Source organism: Osmerus eperlanus, chromosome 5 (genome assembly GCF_963692335.1).
Source record: "Osmerus eperlanus chromosome 5, fOsmEpe2.1, whole genome shotgun sequence".
NCBI classification, from domain to species: domain Eukaryota; kingdom Metazoa; phylum Chordata; class Actinopteri; order Osmeriformes; family Osmeridae; genus Osmerus; species Osmerus eperlanus.
In genome coordinates, this window is record NC_085022.1 from 6,091,217 (window position 1) to 6,107,397 (window position 16,181).

Genomic DNA, 16,181 nt, shown 5'->3' on the forward strand with positions numbered 1-16,181 from the left:
TCCGTCACCAAAAGAGACACATTTTTCACGGCCTAAGTGTTGTAGCCTATGTATTTGTATCTTACACTTTACTTTTTTGTGGGTGGTATTCCTGAAATTAATGTGGACTATTCCATTCATGCAGAAAGGGAAGTAGCAGGGGCGGTCTGCCTATAGAGGGCGGTTGTGGTTTTGCAAAACCCGGAACTTTGAATGGTCAATTACTTCTAAAACTTTGGAGGAAGTCCCTCCACCGAAATATTCCAGGTTTTCCATTATCAATATTTTCATCTCGGATTATTGTCGTTAATTTTCGGGGAGCCTGCTCCAAATGATACCTTCTCCGAACTCGGCTCTTTCGCGAGGACTGTAAAACTATTTTTGAAACAGGTAGGAATCGAAGAAAATGTCAGCTCACTCACTAGTTTGTCGATTTATTTACGTGCTGTTGCTTAGCTTTGCCTATACGAGAACCAACATGTTGGCTATCGAACGTGATTGAAAAGAACCTGGAGGTTGAATTCGTGTTGTGCTCCCTCAATTTATGTCAACTTTCATTGTCCTCAGACTGACATGAAATGTAATTTGTCTCTCAGATGCTTTTGCTTATAATGATAGTTATCATAACTATATGGTTGTAAAAACATTTTGTTTTAAGGTAATAGTTTTGTTCGTGCTGTGCATTGCCACAGGCTGTGCTATATTGAAGCAAACCAAATATTCCCATGCCCATCCCAAGTGTCAGGTAGCGTGACTAAACTCACAGCTGAATTGAACCACAGGGGAAAGAGGACTGGGCTAATCGTGTGTCTGCTTGGATCAGTTTCACTGGAGGGTCGACCACTGACAGTCTTTGTCAGAAGAACACAGATACTAAACTGGGGTTACTGGTGCAGATAAGATGACAACAAACTGTGTACGTGTGTGTTTGTAGAGTGGTCTGTCAGGTTTGGAATTCCAGGCAGCTGAACATACCCTCCCTCTCTCCCTGAGGGAGCAAGGGGTAGGAGGACAGTTATTCTAGGGTCAGGGGGGCCATGCCACAGTTAAGGCCTGCTGTAACACAAGGCTGGAGCATGAATCAGGATATTTATAGGAGTACAGACAATTGATTTGGTTACTGGCAACACACACATGTAAGCACACCTGTGCTCATACACATGCACACATGAACACATGCGTGCATACACACACATACACACAGGTTTAAGGAACACATGTTTCATCTCGGAGGTCCCTCTTTCAACATACTGGACTTCTGTTCAAACTGTTATTACACAAGTTAGTTAGTGAGAAATTATTTTAGAATGTGCTGCTGGCTGGGGGTGATTGGAGCATGTTTCAACAAACTACCTTGCATTCCTCCTCTTCTAACTGATTAGGGACCAGCTATGTTTACCAGTCTGTGTTTACAGTGCGTTAGTGACATTCCTGCATGTTGCAAGTTCGCATTAAGATTTAGAGGGTGCAAGGTTGGATTGCTGAAGGTTAGCTAACCTTAGCCATAACCTGAGCCCTAACCCTTGCTCTACACCTAACCCTAATCCCAGTCCTAATAGGGTCTGTGGCCTAACAGCTGAAGGTGCAGTTTGGAGTTAGAATGCTTTCTGTTTTGATAGAAACTGTAGTTTGGCATCAGCAGTAAAATGTTTCTGTTTTAGCTTCTTGTTTTGTAGAGAGTGTGTTAGAGGTATTGAAGAGTAGGCAACGAGGATTGTACTTGCACATATACACACACATACTCACACACACATTCTCACACATACACACACAAAAATGGAATAGAAAAAGCGAAAGACAGCGAGAGATTGTCCTGAAGCAGATGCAGAAGGGTCCTTTCAGAATGTGCTGTAGTGTTTCCATATGTTTGGGAAAAGGCATGAAAAGAACTTCACTGTCTCCAATGGAAGCCGAATCAGGGCTGAAGAAGAAATGGATGCGTGTGTGTGTGTGACTGTGGATTTAGTAGTATAGAGGGATTAGCTCTCTCAGCTTGATAGACACAGTAAATTATCTTAAAAGAGGAAGACATAAGATCACCAAACTGAAAACGAAACCTCTAGTAGTTCAGCTGACTGCAGTTCTGACCACATCAGCTCACAAACACACCAGTCTTAGCCGGTCAATTTGACTTCTTCAGAAGCCATCAAGAGACCATTACATTTAGTCATTTTTAGCAGACCATGAGAATTCCTATATCCCTCTTGTTCTACATTGATATTATCTGTCAGGCAGTAAGGAGGACGGCCGTGCCCAGCAGCCAGGATGCCACAGCAAAAGGACATTGTGAAGATCGCCATCCAGATGCCTGGGGCCTACCCGCAACTCATACAACTGGACCAGGTAAGAGTTGGGCAGCTACAATAAGTCGGGAATCACATAGGCAATCCTTACCCACGGCTCTTCAAAGTAAACCAATTAGCTGTATACAGTATATAGATGCACTTTATAGGTCAAAATTGATTAATAATTGTAATTGATGGAGATTTTGAAGGTTCTTCAAAAAAAAAGGAGGAGGTAGTTAGTAGTGTTCATTCAGTCATATTTCATACACTTCGGCCCATCAGAAACACTCCCAATGGACTGACAAATCTCACCAAAAACATCTGATTGGTTGACCTTGTTGCCGGCCACAAATTACAGGGCAGTGATTGGTTTACCGCAGTACACCGAAACATTTGATTGTTTGACCACCATGGGCACCACTAATGATAGGGTAATGGTGGCACAGACATACAAGTAGTAAAGCTTGTCTTTCCTGAAATGCACAGAGGAATAGTAACTCTAAACTTGGGGTTCCTGTACAGCCAACCATCCTGTGTGTACTCTAGACTGTGTGTGATACCTTTTTGGAGACGTCTCCTTTATTTCCAACGCACTGACTGCATTTCATCATGTCTGTCTGTACAGAAAAAGCCACTGTCAGCAGTGATAAAGGAGGTCTGTGACGGGTGAGTGTACGGTCTGTGTGCGTGTGATCTAAGTGTATGTGCGTACCTTATGCGTGTGTGAGTATGAGTGAGATACCATGTAAGTTGTATGAGTAGCTACTGTGTGTTTGATGTTTGCTTGCAGATGGAATCTTCAAGGTCCTGAAAACCATGCCTTGCAGTACGCCGATGGTGTTCAGACCTACATCACTGAATCGGTCAGTTCAGAACTACAAATATAGCTTTTATCTGACAAATATAACCTTAATGTAACAGATAAAGCCTTTATCACCTTTATCTGATCTCCATGGTCATATCTTCCTCTCTTCTGAGAGTGCATGCAGTCTGTGACAGTAGCCAGTGATTTGTCCTGTAAAGCTGTTTTAGGTTGTAGATTTCTTCCTTTGGAATGTGTGTGTAGCAGCTGGAGCTATATTTGGAAGCCCGCTGTCGTTTTAGAAAGCTCAAACACATGCCCCTCCATCAGATGGGAAGCTGGTCACTGAATTTATGTGGATAACACATTGCACCTCTCTCTTTCTCTCTCTCTCTCTCTCTCTCTCTCTCTCTCTCTCTGAGTGTGAACATTGTCATCAGTTATAGCCTCTGTGTTTCCTGTGAAGTGTGTTGTGTGTATATTCACATTCACATTTAGTCATTTAGCAGACGCTCTTATCCAGAGCGACTTACAGTAAGTACAGGGACATTCCCCTGAGGCAAGTAGGGTGAAGTGCCTTGCCCAAGGACACAACGTCATTTGACACGGCCGGGAATCGAACTGGCAACCTTCAGATTACTATCCCGCTTCCCTCACCGCTCAGCCACCTGACGCCCTATATATAAATGTGTATTATTGTGTCTGCTCTGTGGTCTGTGTGCTCTAGAATCGCCTGGATATAAAAAACGGCTGCATTCTCCGGCTGACCAAGGCCCCGGTGAGTCTGCTGGCTGGAGGCCACTATCCAGCCACAACCATCACACTGTATCTCCCGTGTGTGTGCGCATGGTTGCACAGCCAATCCATTACTTTAAGCTTATCTGGTGCGCTTATGTGTATGTGTTTGGTGTGTGTGTATGTTATGTGTGTGTAGGGTCGCTGTGCAGAGGACCTGTATAAAGGCATCCAGAGCTCAGACTCAGGCGTGCGCTGTGATTCGCTGAAGCAGCTGGCCAGCGTGTCCACCGACGTGACGTTTGCTCAGGAGTTCATCAGCCGAGATGGACACGCCCTGCTGGTGGAGATTGTGGAGGAGGCTAAAGAGTCAGTCACACGCGCACAAACACGCACACACAGTGCATGCGCGTGCATGCACGCACGCACGCCACACACCACACTCGCGCACACACACAGTGGTACATGCATGCACACGCCACATACTCATACACATACACACAGACACTGGTGCACACATGCGCGCACACACTCTCTTTTTTTCCCAATTCTGTTCTGGTGTTCATGTTTCTAGGACTGCATGCGTGTGTGTGTGGGAAGGAGGGCGGGGGGAAGGAGGGAGGGTTGAGGTTGTAGTTGACGGTGAATATTTGCTCAGGCAGGAGAGGAATGTGTTGCTTTGATAGAAGCTGGTGTTGAGATATGAGGTGATTACAGCCCAACTGAACACATCTCTCTCTGTCTGTTCCACCTTTTCTACCCCTCCCTCTACTCCCATTTTTGCTTTTGCTCACATTCTCTCTGTGGGACCATCTCAATGGGCTAATGCTAATGAACTAATGCTAATCAGCGAATACTACTCTAGGAGCCTGATTTATAGTATAGTCTCAAACCATCAATGCTATGGAAGTCCTTCATAGACAGTTAACATAGTCCTAATCCAGGTCTAGGATTATGAATAGGTTTACAGGTAGTTTGGTATACTTGCAGACTATGATACAGTAGTCTCTTCCAGTTTAGCAGTTCCTGCCTCAGGACTCAAGAGTCATCACACACATTCCTGTCTTAATAAGATTGTCACTTCCTGTCCACCTCTTCACCGCAGTCATCTGTGTGTGTGTGTGTGTGTGTGTGTGTGTGTGTGTGTGTGTGTGTGTGTGTGTGTGTGTGTGTGTGTGTGTGTGTGTGTGTGGGGGGGGGGTCTGCTGATGTAGTCACATCCTGTGCTGTGTGTGTATGTGTGTGTCAGGGCCCCTTTGATCATGACCCACACACTGACGGGCTTTATGGAGCTGATGGATCATGGAATTGTGTCTTGGGAGAATCTCTCCTCTGTCTTCATCAAGAAGGTCAGTTGACTCCCTCTTTCTCCATCTCTCTCTATCTCTCTTTTGGTCTTCTCATGAAACATATTATTTGCCTGGTGTGTGTGTGTATGCGTGTGAATGCGTGCGTGCACTTGTGTGTGTGTTGGTGTGTGTGTCCATCTGTCTCACTGTCAGATTGCCAGCTTTGTGAACGCCAAGGTAGCGGACGCCTCCATCCAGCAGGTGTCACTAGCCATCCTGGAGAGCATGGTCCTGAGCAGCACCAGCCTCTTCCTGCTGGTCAAACAGGAAGTCACCATGGAGAGACTCATCGCACACCTCCAGGTGTATGTAGCCAATCCCAGTTTGGGTGTGTTTGATTTCATTGTTGTGTAACTTTACAGGCTTTTATTCACCCGTCCATTGGGTGCTCTCGCTCTACACGCACGCGCGCGCGCACACACACGCACACACAGGCTCATACATAAACACACTCCTTATGTCCTTGTGAACCCTATCTCTCCTCATAGTCCCTCCTCCTCCTTGTTGTATCTCAGGACCAACCAACAGATCCAGACCAAGGCCATGGCTCTCCTGATGGCCTTGCTCCAGACTGCCGACGATGCAAACCGACAGGTAGAGCTGTGCTCTGGTTCACATACCTCTGGTAGCATTCAGCCTAATGCTTGTGCTTTTCATAATAGAATTAAGTGTCAATAACATTTTAAAATGAACATTTATAGGAGGATATGATTTGTATAGGAGGAAATGATTTGATTTGATATTTGTATGTTAAATGAAAGCATATGTTTAGGAACATTGTTTTACAATATGTTTGCACTAATTATAGTTTTAAGTGTGCAGTGTTCCATTAGATAGTTTAGTGTTCGTGAGATAGTCGAAGTGTGTCATTGTGTACCCAAAGCAAGCAACAAAAATGTCACATGCATTGGCCGGGAATCGAACCCGGGCCTCCCGCGTGGCAGGCGAGAATTCTACCACTGAACCACCAATGCTCTGTGTTCTGTGGAATGGCCTGCTTTCCTTCTGAAAGGGAAAAAAATGTGTCGTCACACTAAAGGGTTGGAGGAGGGGAGGAGGGGAGGAGTGAGCGTAACGGATGGAGGAGACGGGTTGTGGGAGGGAGCATGGAGGGGAGGTGTAGAGTGACTGTAGGGAGGAGTGAAGAGTTGAAGAGAATAGCGAGCTGTATTCAGAGAAGGAGAGAAACAAAGGGTTAACTACGGGTGGGAGAAGGGGTCCCAGGCTCAGTCCTCGACAACTCATGAATCATGTTCTTGTTCTGTTATGACGTTCCTTTGCATATTTTAGAGTGATTTAGTTTCCAGATTTAGACTGACTAGAGCAGGTTGTGTGCATGGGATTTTTGTATTTCTTTATATTTTAGTCTGTTGCCTTTTTTTTTTTTTTTACTACTCAGCTCTGCTCTGCTCAGCTCTGCTTTACTCTTCTCTATTTTACTCTGCTCTACTCAAGCAATGACCATAAAGCCAAAGCTGTTGCTCGTATTCTTTTATGTAACCCTCCGTTTCTCTCCTTCTCCCGGCTTTCTTTAATGCTTCTACTTTCTGCATAAAAAACATGGCACATTGATAAGTCTTTCCAGATTTCCTGAATTAAAGCTAAACAGAGGGCTTTAGCAGTCCTGATGATCTCATCTCACAGGGGGCAAAGTCCCCTCATGTCTGCTCCTGCCGCCTGCCTCCTCTCCTGTCTGTAGCTTTTACTGCCACCTTGTGGGGAAAATGGTCACTGCATTGTAGATAGGTAGAAAGAAAGAAACAAGCTAACTTTGTAGATCCCCAAGGGGAAATTGTTCAGTTACTTACAGTTAAGTTGTTCCAGTGAATAAGGAATGCAAAGGGGCAATATTATATTAATTTCAAATACAAAAGCCTAAAATTAGATACGTACTATCAAAAGTACCACTACTGTATGCCTGTATTTATTTTTAGCTTTGGACAAAAGCTTAATTAGAATCAGAATCAGAATCAGAATGGGATTTATTCGCCATGAAAGTTTGCACAGACAAGGAATTTGCTTTGGCAGGAAGGTGCATACAATAAACATATACCTAAAATTTAAATATGTGGACTATCTATACTAAGGGTACATAAACTAGCAGTACTAAGTGGGACTAGAATAGAATTAAATATACAATACAATTACAATTGTTTTATTGACATAAAATGTAAAAATAATGTATTGCTCCACCTGTGCCAATATGGTGAATATGTTGTTATGATGTAGTGAACCTGACAGTGTTGATCCTTCTCAGGATTTGTTTGCATACCTCGGAAAGAAGAACCTTCGTCAGTACATTTACAAGGTACGGTTATGAGCATATCCTGCACGTCTAGCTGCATATGAAGCTATAGATGGAGGTTCCCCTACACCAGAACATGACAGGAGAGGACTTGATGCTGGTGAGGGGATGATGGGTGAAGGTGTGTGACCTGCTCCTGGTTGTTTGTGGTCCTGCAGAACATCATCCACAGTTCTGCGTCGGTCGGGGATGAGATGGCTCACTATCTGTACGTGCTGCAGTCTGTCACTCTTAACCACCTGGAGCAGAGGATGAGGACGCCCTTGGACTCTTACAACCAGGTTAGACACACACACACACACACATACATACACACAATAAACGGGATAAAACATGGACACTTCGTCACCCCCTTTTCTCCATGTCTGGCCTCCTCCCTCCCCTCCCCTCTTTCCTTCCCCTCCTCCCTCCCCTCCCCTCTCCCTCCCCTCCACCCCTCCCCTCCCCTCTTCCCTCCCCTTCTCCTGCAGGACCAGAGGGAGATCCTGCATGGTCTCCGCCAGGCGGCGTTTGAAATGGAGAGTGAGAACAGTCTGAGCAACGAGAGACGACGGTCGCTCTGCGCCAAGGAGTTCAAGAAGCTTGGCTTCTCTGTGAGTGCAACCTGAGCTAGGACTACTGTGTTTCTACCTGTAAGAAATGAGTTCACTACAACACAAAAAGGTTGTCTGTCATCACTGCCATCTATCCATCTAGCCACGATTTAAACAGCTGTCCTGTGTGTGTGTTGTGTGTTGGCGTGTTTGTGTGTGTGTGCATATAAATGTGTGGCTGAATTGGTGTGTGTATGTGTTCCGTCTCTGTAGAACAACAGTAACCCTGGCCAGGACCTGGTCCGGACCCCCCCAGGCCTCCTAGCCCTGGACACCATGGCCTACTTTGCCTCCCGCTACCCAGACGCTTACAGCAGGGTGAGGTGGTGGTGGTGGTGGGGGCGGGTGGAGGTTGGTTAGGGAGGGTGAGGGATGGAAGGGGTGTGGTTGGGGAAAGAGGTGCAGGGGCGGAGGGAAAACCGAGGTCATTGGTGACTCAATCTGTCTTGGTTTCAAACCCTTCTATTCCACTTGGGGAACCTCCCTCCCTCCCTCAGTTTGTCCTGGAGAACAGCAGCAGAGAGGATAAGCATGAGTGTCCTTTTGCCCGGAGCAGCATCCAGCTCACCCTCATCCTTTGTGAGATCCTACGCATCGGAGAGCCCCGTGAGTAAAAAATATTTGTTATTTATATAACTCCTCTTTTCTCAAACCAAATGATGCTTTATAGAATAATATAAAAAAGAACAATGGAATGTAAATCTTAAAGGTCCCATGACATGAAATGTTCACTTTAGGAGGTTATTTAACATTAATATGAGTTCCCCTAGCCTGCCTTTGGTCCCCCAGTGGCTAGAAATTTCGATAGGTGTAATCCAAGCCCTGGGTATTCTTCTCCGCCTTTTGAGAAAATGAAAGCTGAAACGCTCGGTTTTGAAAATGCTGGGTTTATGATGTCATAAAACCGAAGGTTACCTCCCCTTTCTCTGCTTTGCCCGCACAGAGAATTTGGCCCACCAATGAGAAAATGAGCTACGGACGTGCGAGCGCGGTATTGGTTTTCCTAGAGACATCATGGCTCGCAAAAGACCGAAGCATGGCAGTTAGCCCCGCCTCTCTCCTCCTCATAGCATTTAAAGCTACAGACACAGAAACAGCACGTCCTGAGGAAAGCTCATTGTGGGACTGCTTGTAGTGGCTGTAATTCTGCACCAAGGCTGAATTTCGGGAAAAAACTTCAAAAACAGTATTAGGGGACCACTAACGCCTATATAAAAGCATCCAAAAACAGCATGTCATGGGATCTTCAAATACTGAAATACATATACTGTAAAAGTTAGGTCTGGCCTGGTCTGGTCTGGTCTGGCATCTCAAATATACTATATATTGTATACATTTAATTTACACCCATATTCTTTCTATTTCTCTCTCTATCTGCCTTTCTCTTCCCCTCTTTATCTTCTCCACCTCTCCTGCTCTCCCCTGCCGCCTCTCCTTCCTCCTCTACACCCCCACCCCCTCTCCCAGCGTCAGAGACTGGGTCCAACTACCACCCCATCTTCTTCTCCCAGGATCGGCTTCTGGAGGAGCTGTTCTGCGTCTGCATCCAGCTGGTCAACAAGACCTGGAAGGAGATGAGAGCCACACAGGAGGACTTTGACAAGGTGCCCAAACCCAAACCATATCTGCCGTCGGTCCCATGAGCTGCCCAGCCCACTGTTTAAATTAGGGTGTGGGGTAACCAAAGTTTTACACTGTTACACTAGGTGTGGGTTTACTCTTTGTAGGGCGTGACTGTGTAAACATGACGTTTTGACATAGCAGGAGCTTTGCTCTAAAACGACATACAAACGGATAGAAAATACAGCAGAAAATCAGGGATCAGAAGTGTATAGTGTATAGTTTATAGTGTATTTACCAGTCGCCACATCACAGCACAAAAACAGCCAGTATCTTTTCCACAGAGGTCTAGAAGTAGGTCTGTGGCATCGGACCAGATGGACTAGAGGTTAATTTCAATTAAATTCAACTTTATTTCAGGCATATAGATCCATAGCCGTTAGTCCTGGGTCATGAGCTGGAGACATTGATCATGTGATAACAATAGAATATTGATGAGATTATGAAATAATGAACAAGCGAACAAATAAACAATGATTTAATGAATAAATTAATGAAGTAATGATTGAGTGCTCTGCCACAATTCTGCGATGCCAACTACCCTGAATATCAGGTTGGTCATCTGGACTAGACGCTTATTAGCTGTTAATGTATTTAAAGTTCAATATGCTTCTGGATTGGACTGACCCCAAGTCCGAAAACCGAGACATTACCTGTGGATAGCATATCAAAGTTTGGCAGGAGCCATGGCAACAGTAGTGCAACACCATCAGGACAGGGATGTTAGATCTAGACCAGTTATACTAGATAGGGTTCGACCAGTTAGGATTAGTGTAGTGGTGGAGCAGCATAAGACCAGATGTCCAGTCTAGACTAGACTGTGGCTCCTGGAGGCTTGTCTATGAGGGGGTTGAACACAACAGCAAAAGCTCTTTGAGGTGGTTGAATGGGGTTCATATTCCAGTGACCAGCAGGCTTCTAGGTGATAGCCTGCATCTCCTTTCTGATGCTAACTACCAGGTTTCTCTCAGAGCGAGCTTGTATTCAGGCGCATCCCGTCCACAGACATGTTTGACAAAGTACCCCTGTCCTCTCCGCTCTGCTCCTCTCGTAAACACGCAACCTTTTGACCCTCCCGGGGGCCAGCGTCCGGCCAAGCGGCCTGCCTTTGTGTGCACCCACTGCTCCCTACCCACAATGCCCTGACCTGTGGACAATGGGGCATTAGAGGCACAAAGAGACACCGGCGGGGTGGCAGATTCACAGGGGCAGGTTCACACAAAGGCATGGTAACATCAGCAGTAATGACACAACACACAGACCTCTGGAGAACAACAACGCACCAGACTTGGACATTAGGAATCACTTGCAAATGTTTACTTTGAACTCCACTCTTACGGCAGAATTGTATTCAGCCGATTCACCCACTGTCTTTCTTCAATTTTTTTTTACATTTACATTTATGCATTTAGACGTTTTTCCTTGTCTTTCTTGAGGGTTTTAGGTTGTTTTAGGTCCAATTCTATGGGCATCTGTTAAGCCCTCGGTGACATTGCTTGGAAAATGGGCTTTACAAAGAATTGTATTTTATTTCACTTGGAGCCGTCTCAGACCTGTCTGTTAGGGCCCAGCTTCTCAAGGCTCACTTGATTTCATTTGTGTTGAAGAGTTGCTGTTGGAATTGCTTTCCAATATCTCTGTTGTGCATAACCAATGAGCTCAAACAATGGCACTGTTGGTGTTCTTAATATTGGTCGATTCTGTAAAAGATATTTCGAGATGTCCCAGGTTTTCGGTTATATAGGAACAGCGTCCTTTCATTTTCCTCGGTCCTTGTCTCTGACAGGGTTACATTCTACACCTCATCCAGACAGCCTGCCACACTGATGGGCTATATTTGGCTTTTAGCACACACACACACACACACACACACACACAGCTCTGTGTCTCTCTCTCTCTCCCCCAATAACCCCCCCTAACTCTTCTTGATTTTAGCCGTTAATTGCTTTTGGCAACTCTCCACTTCCAGCTGGGGGGGGGGGGGGGCTGTGTGTGTGCGTGAAAGGTATTTGCATTATTGGAGGGATGCTAGAGTGTATGTTTGTGAGGGGGTCGATATTGGTGTCCACACACACACACACACACACCAGACACACGAGATTACGAGGGAAAAGGGGCAGGTGCTTCGGTGAGATCAGCGCTCAGGGGTTCTCCTATTGGTCAGTCCATGAGAACTCTAGTGTTAGGGGAGAGAGAGCGGGGCTGGACAGGGGTGTGTGTGACTATCAGGTTGTCTGTTTACAAAACAGCTCCAATGCTGGTTGAGCTCATGATAAATCGGATTCACTCTCCCTACACTCTTCTCCTCATTCCTCATTTTCCTCTCCATTTCTCATTTGACTGGACACCTTAACTAGTGGTTAAACTAGTAGGAAAGCATAATGGAGGTGAGAGCTTGGCACGTTTGTGGTTCGTTGAACTTGTGTGTACTGTAGTGCTGTTGCCAATGTGTGGTGGTACTTATCTGAATTTATTGTCGTACATTTCAAAGAATATATGGCTAAGATATGTCCTAATGTTAGTCTCGGTTTCTGTAAGTATTTGAATGAATAGATAACCTAAATACACATGCTGAATAGAATACTTGTATGCTAATGTGTATGCTAACAGCACCTTTCATGACATGTATTTCTGGACTGTGTGTGCTAACCTGTAGAACGTATTTCAGTCTCATAGTCAGCTATGGTGAGCGGCTGTGTCAGTGTTGCTTTGCGGACTGTAGCCCATCGATGTGAAGCTAACCAATATGCTAACATCCCCAGTGAGTGAACAGTCAAATAAAATAAAAAACCTGACCTGGTGGTCAATTGATACATAGAGAGATGAATAGATGGATCATTGATCTGTCTGTCTGACAGATGATTGGGTACTGTCCCCATCTCCAAGGGGAAGTCTTAGTGAGTATACTTCGGTGTGTGCCGGGGGACAGGAGTGGGGACCAAACAGGGGACACTTGCGACTTGGGAAGAGATTAAGAAGATCCGTTTTTCTGTGTGTGTGCACGTTCAGAGTTTGGTTTTGATGAGTGAACTATGGATTTTAGTTTTATGGATTTTCCCCTGTGCAACTGTGACCGCAATACCAGAGTGTATTGCGTGTGCGAACGCACACGCATACACACACACACACACACACACACACACACACACACACACACACAGAGCCTCTTTCTCTGTACACCCTGCTCTGTCATGTTCTATGTTACCCCCCCTCTCCTGCTCTCTCTGCTCCCTCTCTCACTCTTTCTCTCCTCACTTCCCGTTTTCCTCTCTGTTTTCTTCTCTCCTGCTTTCTCTCGCTCTCTTTCTCTCGTTCTCCCCCTGTCGTTTTTTCCTCTCATGGTCAATACCCCTTTCCTTTGTCTCCCCCTCACTCATGAACCCCCCCCTCCCACATCACCCCATCTTCCTCCTCTCCTAGTGAAGGTGTGATAGATGACTGTACTCCGGTCTGTCTCCGGTCCCTCCTGCAGGTGATGCAAGTGGTGCGTGAGCAGATCACCAGGACCCTGTCCAGTAAGCCCACGTCCCTGGAACTGTTCAAGAACAAGGTCAACGCCCTGAACTACAGTGAGATCCTGAAGCTGAGGCAAACGGAGCGTCTGCATCAGGAGGAGACCCTTGCGCCCCCTGTCCTGTGAGCTTCTCTAGAACCTTTTCTAGAACCTTCTCTGTAAAACCCTCCTGCTAGAACACACTCCGCAACCTTCTCTGTCAAACAGTCTTTGTAGAACAATATCTAGAACCTTCTTACTATAATTATATAATCGTATACATTTATCTAGAACCATTCTCTGGAATTATCTTTGTAGAACCTTCTCTGTAGAAGCTTCTCTCTGAAACCCTCTCTATAGGACCTTCTCTGTAGAACGTTCTTTGTGGAACATTCTCTAGAACCTTCTCTCTAGAACCTTCCCTACAACCTTTCCTCTAGACCCTCTACAACCTTCTCTAGAACAATCCGCACCTGCCAGGTGCGGCTTGGAGAACATTTCGCCCTGACCACCTGTGTCTGCCTGTGTGCTGTGTAGTTTTTACCCTTATTGAACCAGCCATTTTGTCACCCACTCTCTCTGCTATGTTTGTCACCAAACGACATGTTCGTCAGAGTCACTGTCTGTGTCTGTATACTAACACTGAACCAGCTCTAAAGCTGCTGGATATGACGTTATGGCTTTGTCTGACACTGTGTGTCTAGCTAGGTATGTGTCTAGTTACGTATGTGTGTCTAGCTAGGAATGTGTTTCCAGTTAGGAATGTGTCTCTGTCTAGCTAGGTATGTGTGTAGTAGTAGTAGTAGGAGTAGTAGTAAGCAGAATAAGTTGTGTTTCGCTCGATGGGACTGACGGTGTGTTTTGTGGTGTGTGTGTGCGTGCGTGTGTTAGAGAGCTGAAGGAGCGTTTGAAGCCTGAGTTGCTGGAGCTGATTCGCCAGCAGAGACTGAACCGTCTGTGTCAGGGAACACTCTTCCGCAAGATCAGCAGCCGTCGCAGACAGGGTGAGACCGACCGTCTCATTTACCGTTTAGTCGTTTAGCAGACGCTTTTATCCAAAGCAACATGAAAACAGTGCATATAGAAGGAACAGCAAAAATTCAAGGATCAGATGTGTAGAGTTCTAGCAGTATTTCGGTGGTCTTGTATTTACGGTTTTGTATTTAGCCAGTAAAGCGCCTAAGTAATGCTACCGAAAGCGGTGCAATAATCATATCTCAGCTACAGTAATAAATGGTACAATGCAGCAAAAACATAACATCTGAAGTGTAACATCAAATAATTTAGGGGGTTCAGTCTGTTATGAGAGTGGTACAACAGGATGTCAAATGCAACATACAGAGAAATAAAGTACACGTTTGTAGGGATCACAGGGCGTCCTGTACTAAGGGCTGCTGTCGGTGCCCTTAAGCCAAGTGAAGATTCCCAGACACCATCTCAGCAGATAGCAGCTCTGTGGATTAGAGAAGGGAGACCCGCTCTGATGTTTCCCATTGGCCGTTTCAGATAAGCTGTGGTACTGTCGCCTGTCACCTAATCACAAAGTCCTTCACTATGGCGACGTGGAGGAGGACACAGAGGCTCCGCCCATCGAGATGCTGCAAGAAAAAAGTGAGTCGCTTCCTCTGAGCTGCATGTGTACATCGTTTCCTCCTCTCCTCTCTTCTCCCCCCCCCCCCCCACACACACACATTTCTCTCGTCTCCTCCTCACCCCCCTCTGCTCTACTTCTGCAGTCCCTGTTGCAGAGATTAAGGCTTTACTGATGGGGAAGGACTGTCCACACATGAAAGAGAACAAGGGGAAGCAGACCAAGGTTGGTGCCTCCACACTCCTCACATTCCTCTCACCACTAGTGGCCCATGGTTACCTGAGAGGGGGATGGGTATAGCTTACTGGTAGAGTAGACAGGTTCAAATTCCCCCCTGCTCGCCGCTTGGGAGGAAAGTGTCTGCTAAATGAACCCATTAGTATTCTGGATGTTGAATTAGTTTCCGGGTGGGAAGTAGTGCCTTCATTTGCCCGGCCCCAACCATGCACCCACTCTTGCAGGAGAATCTGGACTTGGCCTTCAGCATCACGTATGATGTGGAGGAGTACAGCCTGAACTTCATAGCCTCTTCCCGGACAGATGTAAGTGACTGTATTGTACAGTTTGGACACACAGAGGAAGACATCCTCGATCTGGTCTGCTGTGTGTCTGAAATGGTTTTGTCCCGATAAAATACATAATCAAACCATGTTTCTGTCAGCTTAACGAACCTCTATGAGCCATAAAGTTTGGTGTTTGTCTGTATCTCTTGCTAACTTGCCTTTCTCCCCTTCCTTCCTCCCTCCCTCCTTCCCTCTCTCTCCTTCTCTCTGTATACACTACCTCCCTACTTTGTCATCTCCCGCTCACCCCCCCGGGATCCTCCCCCCCCTCAGTTCTGCCTGTGGACGGACGGACTGAGCGTGCTCCTGGGGAAGGACATGAGCAGTGAGTGCATGCGCAGCGAGCTGGAGATCCTCCTCTCCATGGAGATCAAACTCCGCCTCCTGGACCTGGAAAACGTGCAGATCCCAGACCATGCCCCCCCTGTACCTAAACCCCCCAGCAACTTTAACTTCTGTTATGACTTCAGTCAGGCAGAGCAGTAATATATGGAGATGGGGGCTGGGGCTGGCAGGAGGCAGGATGGGGCTTGAGGCTCAAAATTCTGGGGTGGAGCTTAGGACAGGGGTGGGGGGAGGCAGGACTGAGGTGGGGGAGGCAGGACTGGGGTGGGGGAGGCAGGACTGGGGTGGGGGAGGCAGGACTGAGGTGGGGGAGGCAGGACTGGGGTGGGGGAGGCAGGACTGGGGTGGGGGGAGGCAGGACTGGGGTGGGGGGAGGCAGGACTGAGGTGGGGGAGGCAGGACTGAGGTGGGGGGAGGCAGGACTGGGGTGGGGGAGGCAGGACTGGGGTGGGGGGAGGCAGGACTGAGGTGGGGGGAGGCAGGACTGGGATGGGGGGAGGCAGGACTGAGGTGGGGGAGGC

General features: G+C 46.7%; 1 protein-coding gene and 1 non-coding gene across 4 annotated transcripts; one reads left to right on the forward strand and one right to left on the reverse strand.

Annotated features, from left to right (window-relative positions):
• Positions 1–182: 182 nt before the first annotated feature.
• elmo3 (engulfment and cell motility 3) lies at positions 183–15,878 on the forward strand. 3 transcript variants are annotated; one of them, XM_062461384.1, is made up of 21 exons: positions 183–369; positions 2,211–2,322; positions 2,890–2,930; positions 3,055–3,127; positions 3,794–3,844; positions 4,001–4,170; positions 5,051–5,150; positions 5,304–5,455; positions 5,666–5,744; positions 7,408–7,458; positions 7,614–7,736; positions 7,926–8,048; positions 8,262–8,366; positions 8,546–8,654; positions 9,516–9,652; positions 13,141–13,304; positions 14,053–14,165; positions 14,668–14,772; positions 14,898–14,977; positions 15,214–15,294; positions 15,589–15,878. In XM_062461384.1, the coding sequence occupies exons 2-21, from the start codon at positions 2,245–2,247 to the stop codon at positions 15,799–15,801; spliced, it is 2,148 nt and encodes a 715-aa protein (XP_062317368.1). In that variant the 5' UTR covers positions 183–369; positions 2,211–2,244; the 3' UTR covers positions 15,802–15,878. The 3 variants fall into 3 exon arrangements, with proteins under 3 accessions (XP_062317368.1, XP_062317369.1, XP_062317371.1); XM_062461385.1 differs by having other exon boundaries at positions 2,215–2,322; XM_062461387.1 differs by lacking the exons at positions 183–369; positions 2,211–2,322; positions 2,890–2,930; ... (10 more) ...; positions 8,546–8,654; positions 9,516–9,652 and adding an exon at positions 11,895–12,055.
• On the reverse strand, positions 6,054–6,124 carry trnag-gcc (transfer RNA glycine (anticodon GCC)). Its single transcript has one exon. It is a non-coding gene; the product is annotated as a tRNA-Gly (tRNA).
• Positions 15,879–16,181: the final 303 nt, after the last annotated feature.